This window comes from Podarcis erhardii (assembly GCF_964252035.2).
Source record: "Podarcis erhardii genome assembly, chromosome: 4".
Lineage (NCBI taxonomy): Eukaryota > Metazoa > Chordata > Lepidosauria > Squamata > Lacertidae > Podarcis > Podarcis erhardii.
The window spans coordinates 31,425,388-31,438,206 of record NC_138508.1 but is presented as its reverse complement, the minus strand read 5'-3'; the positions used below and the strand labels follow the sequence as shown (position 1 = coordinate 31,438,206).

Below are 12,819 nucleotides of genomic sequence, written 5' to 3'. Positions count from 1 at the left end.
AGGAAATGTGGGCACTGAAAGTAGCTGCAGAGCAGAGATTGTACGATTTATAGCTAAGAACGCAAGCATCTGTCCATTTTGGTTCTCCTAGCTTCCCATTTCCCCCCGATTCATGTGGAATAACGACTCAAGACAATGTGCTATGGGATTAAATTGGCCACAACTTTATTTCAAAAGTGGGTAGACCTTGGCTCAGGCATTGGGCGTTTTCCCTCCCCAGTCCCCAGCCGGGGACCTAGGGAGCATCAGGGTTATCCAGTGTTTGTGTGGGGGATGGGCTGGCTCTGGAGAACATATGTTCAAGCAGAGATAGCCGCCCCCATTACGCCGCCACCGCAGGGGAGAGCAATGACGACCTTTCGGCGTACGGTCAAAGCCTCCCATCAGAAACCCCTTTAACAGGGAACCCTGGTATCGCCGCTGCACAGAGGAAGATGGACAAAGGATTCCGCCTAAGGCCTGATACCGCCAAAGATGTGACGTTTTGCTACGGGAAAGGCGAAACCTGCCAATGCAGGGAAATTCCAAAGGGCGCCCCCCGTTTTAAGCGGGGAGCGGTCATTCTGCAACAATGTGGGATTTTGTGTGGATTTCTCCCAATACATACATTTTTGTAGGCATCTTTGATTAATATCCACATTCTTTCAATTTCCTGTAATACACGAATTTTTGCGAACATTTTTTCATTGGAGAATTTTATCACAAAAATCTGATAGTGTGGATTTGGAAGGACGGCTGTGTTTCAGTTCTCATATTGTTATGGAAAGTGACATTTGATGCCTTCAACAGAATCAAATCTCTCTTCTGTTCCCATTCACAGCAGACCAGAAGAATAGGGCCACCTTGAAAGTAAGGAAGTTCAAAGAAAACTGCAGCCCAGCACTTGAGGATTTCACAATTTTATCTTTGATCATTCTTTAAATAGAATTTCTTTTCTCATAAATTGCTGAATATTTTTTTTTTAAAAAAAGATATATTTTTTTACACACAATTTTAGCTGCCAATACACTTGTTCAGTATATCCACCTACCTTCAATTTAACACATACCAGAAGAGTGCCTTGTCTAATTCCACTATTTGTACAACTTCACTGCACTAGATCCAGAAACAGTGAAATGAAACACATATAGTGGTACCTTGGTTCTCAAATTTAATTTGTTCCGGAAGTCCGTTCCAAAACCAAAGCATTCAAAAACCAAGGCATGCTTTCCCATGGAGAGTAATGCAAAATGGATTAATCCATTCCAGACTTTTACCTAAAACAGTCACAAAAACAAAACAAAAAGAGCCGCAAAAACAAAAACGCAAAATAAATAGCAAAAACAGACAGACCTCAACATAACATTCAAATTGGAAGCATGACACTCAAAACAGAAGTGTAACACTGAAAACAGAGCACATTTGGCTTCCGGAAAAAGTTACTTCCTTCCGGGTTTGCAGTGTTTGGGTTCCAAGTTGTTTGAGAACTAAGGTACCACTGTACTTCATTTGATTTTGACAGTGTATGTTGGTAACTGTTTTAGCAGTTCCAACTTGAACCAAGCAATCATTGAGAGGTAAGGCAAGACTTGACAAGTACATTGTCCACCCCTGCTCTTTACCATGAGGTGCCTTCTAGACATTGCTTTCCCCATGGTCAAGGTTCAGGGATGATGGGAGCTGTAGCTCATCATCATCAAGAAGGTTCCTTGTTGGCTAGCCCTGGTGTAGAGCTTCAATACAGGACAAGGCAAATAAAAGACATCATTCACCACTTCTTTATTTAAAACCCCCCCAAAAAACAAAAACAAAACATCTGTCCATTCACATTTTGGTCCTTTTCGAGTATTTTCTTAATCCTACAAGAGACAAAGCAACAAAAACAGCTCCTACTGCAACTACAAGGGCTCTCTCCCATTCTTTTGACAAGACTGGACTACTCCAATGGGAACCTGCAAGAGATAATTAATTAATTAACCTGCTAATTAATAACCACAGAACTCTAGTTTTCTTGTGATTCAGCGAAGCCCTCAGCAGAGAGGCGTATGCAAGACTTTCGTACATCAGCTTTTTCACACGTTCCACCTTGCCATATACCATTTGCCCACCACTGCCATATTTCTTCAAATTCTTCTTACAAGGCTACCTATGGAGATGCCTTTTTGCCCACACATGCCAAGCATATGCCACAGAGAACCAGGACGCCCTCTGGGCCCATCTATATAAATGTATTCCATGGAGCAGATTTCTTTAAGTATGTAGTGTAAGCTTGAACCATAAGCACATCCATGCAACTGAAAGGTTGCTGCTCAGAAAAGGCTTAGAGGGCTCTGCTCATTTCAAGCTCTAATTGTTCTTGCTCTTTATGACCAATATAGGAATTTTTTAAAAACAACCCAAAATGCAGCAGTGTAGACAGCCCTTAAAATTCGTGCATCCGAGCCAGTTATGAATTTGGCAGATTATATCTATATTAGGAATAGTAAATCTCCAACATACAAGTACAGTTTCAAAGTCATGCCCATGAAAAGAATAGGACCCAATTCATCATGGTATTTTATGGCATCAGTCATTATCTCCCTCTCTCTCTTACACACACACACACACACACACACACACACACACACATAGTATTCCCATCTCAATAGCTACTTCCCTCTCACCTTTCTGCTCAACATTGTCCTGTTCTTTCTCCATCTGGAAGTCTACAGGTCCTTCTGCCATCACTAGGCTCCTTGGAGTGTCCTGTAGGGCTTGGTTCTCAAGCGATCTCCTGGCTATTTGACAAGAGAAGTTAACAGGCAAGCGATTAATACAGATGTTCCAGCTCTTGCGCTGATCATGTCTCCCTTTCCTTTCAGCCTCAGGATTACCACTGAGGCACTCAAGGGAGCTTTGCATTGAAAGGCTGCGTTTGAGGCAGTCGCTAGGCTTTCTGGGAAGCCATAAGCATTCAGCACCTCATTCGGCTAGTTACTCCTGCAGAGCAGCACACTGCGCTAGATGCATTTCCACATATTGTCAGATCTCATGCACAAAATTCCACATAAAGATCTGAATTGGCCTCCCACAGAAGAGTAATCTAGGGACGGCTGATGCATAAATCCTCCAGAGGCGACACTGCAAGTTTGTTTAGTTTTGCATCTGGCAGAAAGCACCTTGAAAATTTGTACAGAACCGTCTATTCATCACAACATCTTCTCTGCATCGGAGTGGAAAACCACAGGCTCCAGGGCCAAATGCGGCCACCGGACCCTTAAACTCTCTACAGACCACGGCGCCTCACTGTTTTCGCCTGGCTGGAAAATGGAACTAGATCCTGCTTGCTGTTTGGGTCATTTCTTCTGCACCAACAGTTCCTAACTGGTTGCCACTGCTCAAGGGAAGTCAACTCTCATTGTTACAAGATGAAGAAATTCTTCTATATCCCCCTTTTAGCAGTTTTGGAAGAGAAAAACAAAATGGCAGTTGAATAGCTGGGGAGCCATTACCTCTGATCCTAGGACAGTGAGCCACGCAGGATTCCACTGTCGATGGGACACAAGCAGCAGCGCTGCAGTGGAAGTAAACCTGGCAAAAGACAGTCAGACTCATTCATGCCTGTTAAAAGTACAAATTTAAGAGGGTTGTTCTATACACTGCCCACCTATACTCACACATCCTTTAACAGGCATACTGTGCATTCCAAGTCAATTGTCCCACCCAAATCTGGTGTTAACAGCATTTAACCAGACTTTGCTATGCTTAAACACAAGTAGATGGAAAAGAAAACAAAACAACTTGTCCTGAAGCTAGCTGCAGGGTTCTGTACGTGGGCACCTCTTTTGTTATATATCTGGGCTGGGACCCTCAAACCTCCATCTGGCTCTCAGGCCTTCCTCTCAGGCCACATCCTTCACCAGCCCTACTCCACACCCTACCTGAAAGCTTTTGCTTGGCTCGAAATGTGCCCTGCAACTGTGTTAATGCTACTTCTTTGCATAGATGGAGGATAGAGAATTACGCTGTGGTTTTGCATGGCTGGAAAGCAGCCTATAGTATGAAAAGATAAAAGTCGCATTTGTTGCTCTAGTCCCCAGTGGCATGCAGCCCTCAAGTGTTGCCCAGGAAGGCATGTCACCCTTAGGCCAAATGCAACTCTCTACCTCTATTGCATACAGTAGAAGCAAAAACAGTCACATTGTGGAAGGTTGTGTCTCTGGACCCAGCTTCTTGGGTCAAGCTTGTGCCTGCATCTGTGAAATCCTGAACAATTAATTTCTGTAAAACACCCTGCTGTTTAACAAGTGCATACATAATAATTTTCTCTGGCTGCCCGAATGGTATATGCCCAAAGATGGAAGAAAGAAACAGTTCCAATGAAAGATGATTGGCAATTAAAACTGATGGAATATATGGAAATGGCAGGACTGGAAGAATAAGAGATCAAGGTGAGAGACTTTCTTTTAGTAGACTGGGGAAAATTTGTTGAATATATGAAGACCAATTGTATGTAATTTAAAACATTAGCAAGAATGACAAACATGAGCAGTAAGAAATAACTTAAAGGGAGTAAAAAGGTTAAATTTGTAAATAGGTTTGAATTGGTTATGCAGTAAGATTACGATATAATAGAACAAAGCACGGAGGGGAGTCAAAGAAAATGTAAACTGACTTTCTTTAGATTTAATTCTTGTTGTTGAAATATTGTAAAATGGAAAAATGGAAAAATAGCATTTTAAAAAACCCAATTTTCTCAACAATGATTCATGATAGATGGCTTAGTCCGTAGAGTATCTCAAGGTCATGGATTCTAGAACCACATTGGGCCAAAGGGACTAGATTACCCTCATGATCCCTTCCTACTCTACAATTCTATGATTTTATGATTCCGTAATCTGATTCCGTAATCTATTCTCATGCATCACTCTTTCACAAGCTAGGACCCTGGTGAAACTGGGGAGCTCTTACTGGTCCAGTAAGTGCCTGCCGGGAAGCAGTGCTGAAAGTGCTGATGACAAAGCGTTGGTAGTGAGATGGAAATTGTAGCCCTGAAACTGCTCCCATGAGGATGAACCGAGTCTGGTAGTTGTCTCCTTCATATGGACACCTGTAAGAGAGGAAGACACTGCATTATGCGAAATGCTCTTCAGTAGTCTCGAATTCCTAGCTTATCTTGGAGGTCTTGCCTGTTCATTAAGATGGGCCACTGAGGCCTCTGCAGGGGGTTAGTACTTGGTGTGGCCCAGCACTCATGAAGAACCAAGACAAGGTCTGGGTCTGTCCGCTGCAGGATCCGAACTTCCAGGAAAACAGAATCCTTCAGGAGCTTGACTACAGGATAGTCCCCATTAGCATAGTATTTGCTGTACTGTTGGCCTGCAGAATACAAATATTGCAAATTGTTACACACCACCGACTGAGAAGGATCGCAACACCATTGCTTTAAAGGTTTTTATAAAGCTATGATATAGCTTTATGATGCAGCAGAATATAAATATTTTTTATGAAGAAATGAATTGGCCATGGTTTACTGAGTTGGTGGATGCTGTAGTTCAGGCTTCCTCAACCTCAGCCCTGCAGATGTTTATGGCCTACAACTCCCATGATCCCTAGCTAGCAGGACCAGTGGTCAAGGATGATGGGAATTGTTGTCTCAAAACATCTGGAGGGCCAAAGTTGAGGAAGCCTGCTGTAGTTCATTTGGGGGCCCAAGGCACCCTACTCCTGCTTGTAGCCTCTTGTTGTGGCTGTCTTACAAAGATCTAGCAGCGTGCCCAATTAATCCCTCCTAATCAAAATGTGTTCGTCTCATGTGCAGCCTTCTATTGTCTTTTTCTTTGGAAAGTCAGTTGGTAGACACAATAATCACATTGCACTGTGCACAACTCTTATCAGGAAGTTTGCTATTCTCATGAAGTTACTTCCCCATAAGTCCCTTTGTTCCAGTTCAGTCTTCGGGGAAAGTTTGAAGATTGAGTTTTAGGCTTCCAAGCTTTGTTCACACTACTGCAGAGGGATGCAGACACCTACTAAACAGCCGATTCTTTACAATACATGCAAGCAAGAAGTACATGAAGTGGAGAATAGAGGTGTCAGAAATTATGACAGCCATAGATTTTCCTCTCATTGACATGATGACACTTACTAGTAGCAATTCTAAGCTCGAGGCTGAGTGGGCCAAACTGAGTGATTGACGGTGGAGGCGGCAGGGTGAAGACTTGTACCATGAGTGGGAGGAAGCTCCCTGTTGAATACCTGCAGCTGACATGCAGTCTAGTGAAGAGCAAAGATAAAGAAGTTAGGTATTGGGGAAGAGCCATAGCTCACTGAGAGCCAGTGTGGTGTAGTGGTTAAGAGCGGTAGTCTCGTAATCTGGAGAACTGGGTTCGAGTCTCCGCTCCTCCACATGCAGCTGCTGGGTGACCTTGGGCCAGTCACACTTCTTTGAAGTCTCTCAGCCCCACTCACCTCACAGAGTGTTTGTTGTGGGGGAGGAAGGGAAAGGAGAATGTTAGCCGCTTTGAGACTCCTTAAAGGGAGTGAAAGGCGGGATATCAAATCCAAACTCTTCTCTTCTTCTCTTCTTGGTAGTAGAGCATCTGGCTTTGCAATCAGAAGGCTCCTGATTCAATCCAGGGAAGGACCTATCTCAAAACTTGAGAGCTGCTACCAGGCAATGCAGACAATAATGTGCTAGATAGACCAATAGCCTTAACACTGTAGTTTCCTGTGTGCCCAGATGCCATTATGTGTGAGTGCCATTTACGATTACCTGAAGGTGCTGTCTTGCATGAGTGATCCAGTGTTCCAGTTTTTGACATCATGGTGTGCTACCAGCTCATTTGCATATATGCCCTGATCGCCTGCTCCCTGTTTTTAAACATTAAAGATTAGTTGGGATTAATCCAGTTTATTTGCCCTGCAATCCTGCACCCAGAGAAGAATGAAGGAAACCTAAGAAGAGTCAAACATTTCTGAACCATAAAGTGCACTCTTGATAATACCTGTAAATTTAGAGGGTTGCATCAATTGCTCACTTTCTCTGGCCTTAAGAAATTCAGAGCTTCATTGTGGATGGTGAGGTTCCCCTCTCTTGATGTTACACTCCTTCTGAAGGAGCCTATACAGATTAGGCTCAGGTGGCCTTGGTGGCACAGAGTGCCTCCATCAGCTTTGGCTGGTGGCCCAGCTGTGCCCCTATCTGGATAAGGATAGTCTAACTTCTGATGTCTATGCCCTGGTAACCTTTTGGTTAAATTACTGTGATGTGTTATACCTAGGGCTGCCTCTCAAGACGGTTTGGAAACTTCAGCTAGTGCAGAATTCAGTGGCCAGGTTGCTCACCAGAGAAGTCTGTCTGAGCATATTGCACCGATCCCGGCTCAATTGTACTGGCAGCCAATGCATTTATGGGCCCAATTCAAAGTGTTGATTTTGACCTAGAAAGCTTTAAAATGGTTCAGGACCATGGTACCTCAAGGATCACCTCTGCCCATATGAACCAATTTGGTCATCTAGCAGATTACTTTCCTCAGTAAAAAGGTAAAAGGACCCCTGACCATTAGGTCCAGTCATGGCCGACTCTGGGGTTGCGGCACTCATCTCGCTTTATTGGCCGAGGGAGCCGGCGTACAGCTTCCGGGTCATGTGCCCAGAATGACTAAGCCACTTCTGGCAAACCAGAGCAGTGCACAGAAACGCCGTTTACCTTCCCGCCAGAGCAGTACCTATTTATCTATTTATCTTTGACGTGCTTTCGAATTGCTAGGTTGGCAGGAGCAGGGACCAAGCAACGGGAGCTCACCCTGTCACGAGAATTCGAACCGCCGACCTTCTGATCGGCAAGTCCTAGGCTCTGTGGTTTAACCTCCACATCCTACTTTCCTCAGTACCTTGCCCAATTCCTGCCTCCCCTCACCCCTGTACATTTTCAGATCAGAGGATGTATGCATGGATTTACAAGGGCTTTATTAACACAGCCCCTACTAGCCTATGCTTTTCTGTGCATCTCTTCCCATTATGCCTGGGGATTTCAGCTATGGAATGGCCATGCAAGAGGCTCCTTTTGTTGACCCCAGACTTACCTAAAACCAGACTAGTTCACCCAGGTATAATAGTGTGGTGCAGTCAAAGAGAAAGGTTATAGCTAAGTAGTGACTTTGCACACAGAAGCTCCCAGGTTCAATCCCCTGCATCTCCCGGTAGGGCTGGGAATGTCCCCAACCTGAAACCTTGGAGGGTTGCTGCCTGTCCATGTAAATGATACTGAGCTACAAAAGTGCCAACTTAGCCCCGTAACTATGGGTGCCCAGGGCTGTGGGTGCCATGCAGCGTGCACCAAAATTTGTGGGTGCCCAGCCCCTTCATGGGGAATTTTTTGGGTGTGCGGGCACCCAGGGCCCAAGCGAGTTGGCACCTATGCTGAGCTGGATGGCCCAATGGTCTGACTCAGTGTAAGCACGTTTGCAAGCTAGTTGCTTAAATCAGGAGCTTTCAAGGCAGGTGGTTTTGTATTGGATTCCTACCAGAAAAGTAGTTCCGCAGGAAGAGAGTGGGAATTTGTAGAGGACAAAGGCACCATTCTTTGTCACAGGAACACAACCACTGCCATATCCACTGACAAGATGCACAGAGTCCAGAATTAATGACGGCAGAGTCACATCCCTGGACACTGCAATTGAGAAGTAGCCATCTGGAGTGCAGTGTGTAGTCACTGAAAAATGAAAGCCAAAAGCATTAGCATGGAATTCCACCACAGACTTCTCATGGTTTCTAGAATTAACCATCCTTCCTTTTGTTGCCACCTGGCTCCATATGGAAGGCAACCATTTCAGCCATAGGAGATACCACAGCCACAGTAAAGAAAACATCCAATTCCAGCAAATTCCAAGGTGCACCTTTTAAAATGTGGATTTTTAAAAAAAATGCTTACCACATAACTAGATTTCCTTGAGCCTGCTTCACTTCTATGGTTCTTCCCCTTCTCTCCATATAAGCAAGGGAGAAGAGTTGCTTAATTAGACATTGCCTTGCAAAATATGGATTTGTGCAGCTAGGATGAAAGTTGTTTAGACTGGAAATTCAGTTTCCCTTGACTTCTCTGGAACGAAGTGTTTTGTTCTCAAATCAGAACCTCAAAATATGCCTAAAGTACACTTCTAGTGCAGGCGTCTTTTTTTTTTAGAATGCCCAGCCTACCTGTATTGCCATAGTAACAAGGAACACGATGATCTTCAGTGGTATAACAGCAGCCTCTCTCTTCACATTCTCCCTGGGACACAGGTTGAGTGGCACAGGGAAGGCGGTCTTGTCTCTGCACTCCCTGGCATACGCTGCTGCTTGGAACATCTAAAGCTGAAGGCCAGAGTGTTAGGGTTTGTTGTTACATCATCCCACTCATCCTAGGAACACATTTCTGCCATTGTTGAAATACTGCCTTTAGCCTATCCTACACCATTGCAAATATGGTAGTCAACATTTTGGAATGCTCCAAATCCTCATTTAGAACAATCATGGGAAGGATTTATGGTGGATGAAAAGCCGTATTTCCCTCCCTTACAAGACACAACAGAATTTGTCATAACCTGCAATTCTGTATTGACACAGGGTGCCCTCTTCCCCTTTCCCACCTGGTGTCCTATTCTCAACCAATAATGGACTTTACCTTTGCTTCTTTCTGCCAAGTATTTTGGGGTGACATTTAGATTCTACAAGTTTAGATTCCACAATTGCTATACCTGGCAAATGGGTTGGGCATTTCAGGTCCTCTTCATAAAGAAGCACTTTGCTAACCGCTTCCAGTCCTTCAATCCTGAGAGTCATTAAGAAGTAGCTGTTCTGTATTAACAGACAAGGCAAAGCATGTTTGGAGATTTCTACTAATTGAACTAAGACAGAGATTACTCCCATAACTTGCACGCTTATTAGAAGACAACAGTTTTCTACTATGCAATTATAAAAGCCCATTCCGCACGATTCATGATGCAAGAGACTGTTGAGGAATTCATTCATGAGTAACCTGGTATGAGGATCCTTCATACATCCACCCAATTCATGTAACTTATTTCAGTGACTCACAACTGATCCTAGTGTGACTGGAAATATTTGTCTATATGGTCCTTTATAGCAACCCTCTATGTCCCAGCAAAGGGTCAAGTTACTACCTTTTTGATAAAGAAACATCCAGTATAAGGAACAATGACCACTGTAGAGCCTTCTGGTTTCTGAGAGATGGAGACACAAGCAGATCTGTCAAGAGGATGGGACTGGCCTTCTGAATCTAGGAAAGAAATTGGTGCCCTCTTTGAGATCTATCCATGCAATGTCTTCATGCCAGGGGTCAAAGCTCTCACCCTTACATTGATTATTCTCAAACGGTTTGGCTCTAGTCAGTACAATACTTTTTAATCAGTCATGCCCTACAGTCTTCAATCTTTCTCTGATGTGTACAAATATATTTTTTCCTTATTACCTAGCATACTGATCTGTTGTTGAAATATGAATCTCAACCCAGTCAAAACCAGCTTCTTCAGTGAAACTGCAGATTAATTCTACTTCTCTATTCCTTACAGTATCGCAAGGCTAGTCTGAAGCCAAGGTAAGATTATCACCCCATTATTCCAACTCTGGTGTCCCCAGATTGTATGATACAGACCAACCGCCATCAAATGCCTGTTAGCAAAGCCAACACAGCTCCTGATAACAAAAATGTAGGCATCAAGCAGTCCTTCATTTCCAAGATATAAGGATCAAGTACACACTACATTCAAGTTTGTAAGGTAAAGGTAAAGGGACCCCTGACCATTAGGTCCAGTCGTGGCCAACTCTGGGGCTGCGGCGCTCATCTCGCTTTATTGGCCGAGGGAGCCGGCGTACAGCTTCCGGGTCATGTGGCCAGCATGACTAAGCCGCTTCTGGCGAACCAGAGCAGTGCACAGAAACGCCGTTTACCTTCCCGGTAGAGTGGTACCTATTTATCTACTTGCACTTTAATGAGCTTTTGAACTGCTATGTTGGCAGGAGCAGGGACGGAGCAACAGGAGCTCACCCCGTCACAGGGATTTGAACTGCCGACCTTCTGATCGGCAAGTCCTAGGCTCTGTGGTTTAACCCACAGCGCCACCCGCATACACATTCAAGTTTGTAGAGCTTCCTAATTCTTATTATGATGGCTTTCCTTCACAGGCTCATGATTTCCTTGCCCTTCCAGTGTTATAGATAGAATGGCAGCTGCTTCACAAACCCAGGATGCTCTCTGCTTCTTTAACAGCCAAATGCAGAAACTTGAGTGGATCATTTACCACCATTGCCTTCCCCCACCCCAAAAAATGTAGGAGTGGGATGATAGGGAACCTCTCTCATGTTGAATCACTGCCTGGGTTAAGGCTTCAGAGCTTCAGTCAGGAGGAAAACTGACCAGGTAGTGCATTTCTCTAAAGCCTTTATAACTGTACTTGTATCAAGGCCTCCCAGCTCTTTGACACCATCTGCAAAGACACTCTAGCTTTTACAAGCACAGTTTCCCCTCCGTAGTCCTATGACCCACTGAATCACCACGATGGTTTAAAAACGAAGCTCTGATTATTGTACTAAAGGCAGGCAGGTTCCTATTCTTCACATAAGAAAAGGGTCTGCTTGAACAGCAACCCTGTAACTAAGGACAAATTCATAAAAGCAGATACAGTATAAAGAGTCGCTCTGCAGCTGTTTTTTTTCCACTGGGAGTTGGAATTTCGTCTTACAACGCAAAGCCCAAATTAATGCAAGGACAGCAGCCATTTGAGGAACCACTAGCAGCACCCAATAGCTTTAATATCAGATCAGTGTGAGCTGCACCTGTAAACAGGCCTTAATTGGTGTAGCAGCCAGCTGGGTGTCCTCTGCTTGGTTGTCCAAAAGAAGTATGGTTTAAAGAGGAAACTGGAGAACAGAGGCCTACAGCCAATCTTCCCAATCCCACATCAGTCTACTAGACACACTCAGTCTAGTCAAGAGGGAATTGCAGAGGAAAAGGGTATAATTCACAATACACCAGAAAATATAAAGCTTCTGTCTGAAACGCTAGGGCCAAATCCCCCAAAAGTCTCCTTTAAAAAGCACCTTCGATAAGAATCTGCTTACCTCGAACAGTAAGAAAGTGAATTATCTCAGAATGGTTTGCAGGTAAGGTGAAGTGCAAGCTGTCCCTTCCACAATACAGTGTTCTACTGCTCCACAATCTTGGCAAATCTTTAAAGCTACTAGGAGCACCCAGAACAAGAGACACGAACAAACAAATAATCCAGAAAAGCATTGTGCCCGAAGGAGCAGAAAGCCATTTTACTACTGTCATCTTGTCTTAACAACAGTGACCACGCCTCCCAAAAGTCTTCACATATAGGCTTAACTAAACTGTGATTGGACAGAAGAAAGGAAGGGGTGCGGTTTCTTCAGGCCAGGTAGAACCACAACGTAATGGAGACATACCTGCATTATAGCCAGCAGATGGCAGTAATAGGGTCTCTTCTAAAGGCTTGCAATGCTATGAGAATGCCTGGAGGAGGAGGAAGAAGAGCATCCTATTGGGAAGAACAGAATGAAATCAATGTACATCTTTCCACTGCCCTCCTGTCTACATTCCAGAAGCACCTGCTCCATATCTATCCAGCTTTCTTTCTTCTGAAATTAGTTTTCTAAATCTATCTATATTTGCCAATGCAAAATAAACAAATTTCAAAATGGCAATAAAAGAGACAGCATCTGAAAATCTCCTCTGCTCTTCTACTGGGTCAGAACGATAATAAATTGTATGTGCGGGTGAAAAACAAAAGATGTAGATGAATGGGAGGAGGAGGCAAAAGACTTGGTTTGCACAAAAGC

The 12,819-nt window shown here is 44.0% G+C and overlaps 1 protein-coding gene across 1 annotated transcript; it reads right to left on the bottom strand.

Moving 5' to 3' along the window:
* Positions 1-1,334: 1,334 nt before the first annotated feature.
* On the bottom strand, positions 1,335-12,270 carry ZP4 (zona pellucida glycoprotein 4). The gene is made up of 12 exons (XM_081859028.1): positions 12,082-12,270; positions 10,125-10,240; positions 9,699-9,798; positions 9,160-9,315; positions 8,487-8,674; positions 6,734-6,831; positions 6,107-6,234; positions 5,148-5,337; positions 4,930-5,068; positions 3,471-3,549; positions 2,643-2,756; positions 1,335-1,931 (listed from the first exon to the last, which is right to left on the bottom strand). Exons 1-12 carry the CDS (start codon positions 12,251-12,253, stop codon positions 1,804-1,806), a joined length of 1,608 nt encoding a protein of 535 aa, XP_081715154.1. The 5' UTR covers positions 12,254-12,270; the 3' UTR covers positions 1,335-1,803.
* Between the last annotated feature and the right edge of the window lie 549 nt (positions 12,271-12,819).

Bases quoted from the DNA above. Each gene is read 5' to 3' on its own strand.
- ZP4 (XM_081859028.1), bottom strand. From the start codon at position 12,253: ATGCTTTTCTGGATTATTTGTTTGTTCGTGTCTCTTGTTCTGGGTGCT. The intron at 9,316-9,698 runs GTATAGCAATTG...TCTGGCCTTCAG, and splicing joins ATGCCCAACCCATTTGCCAG to CTTTAGATGTTCCAAGCAGC. The intron at 8,675-9,159 runs GTAGGCTGGGCA...TTCATTTTTCAG, and splicing joins TTGTTACTATGGCAATACAG to TGACTACACACTGCACTCCA.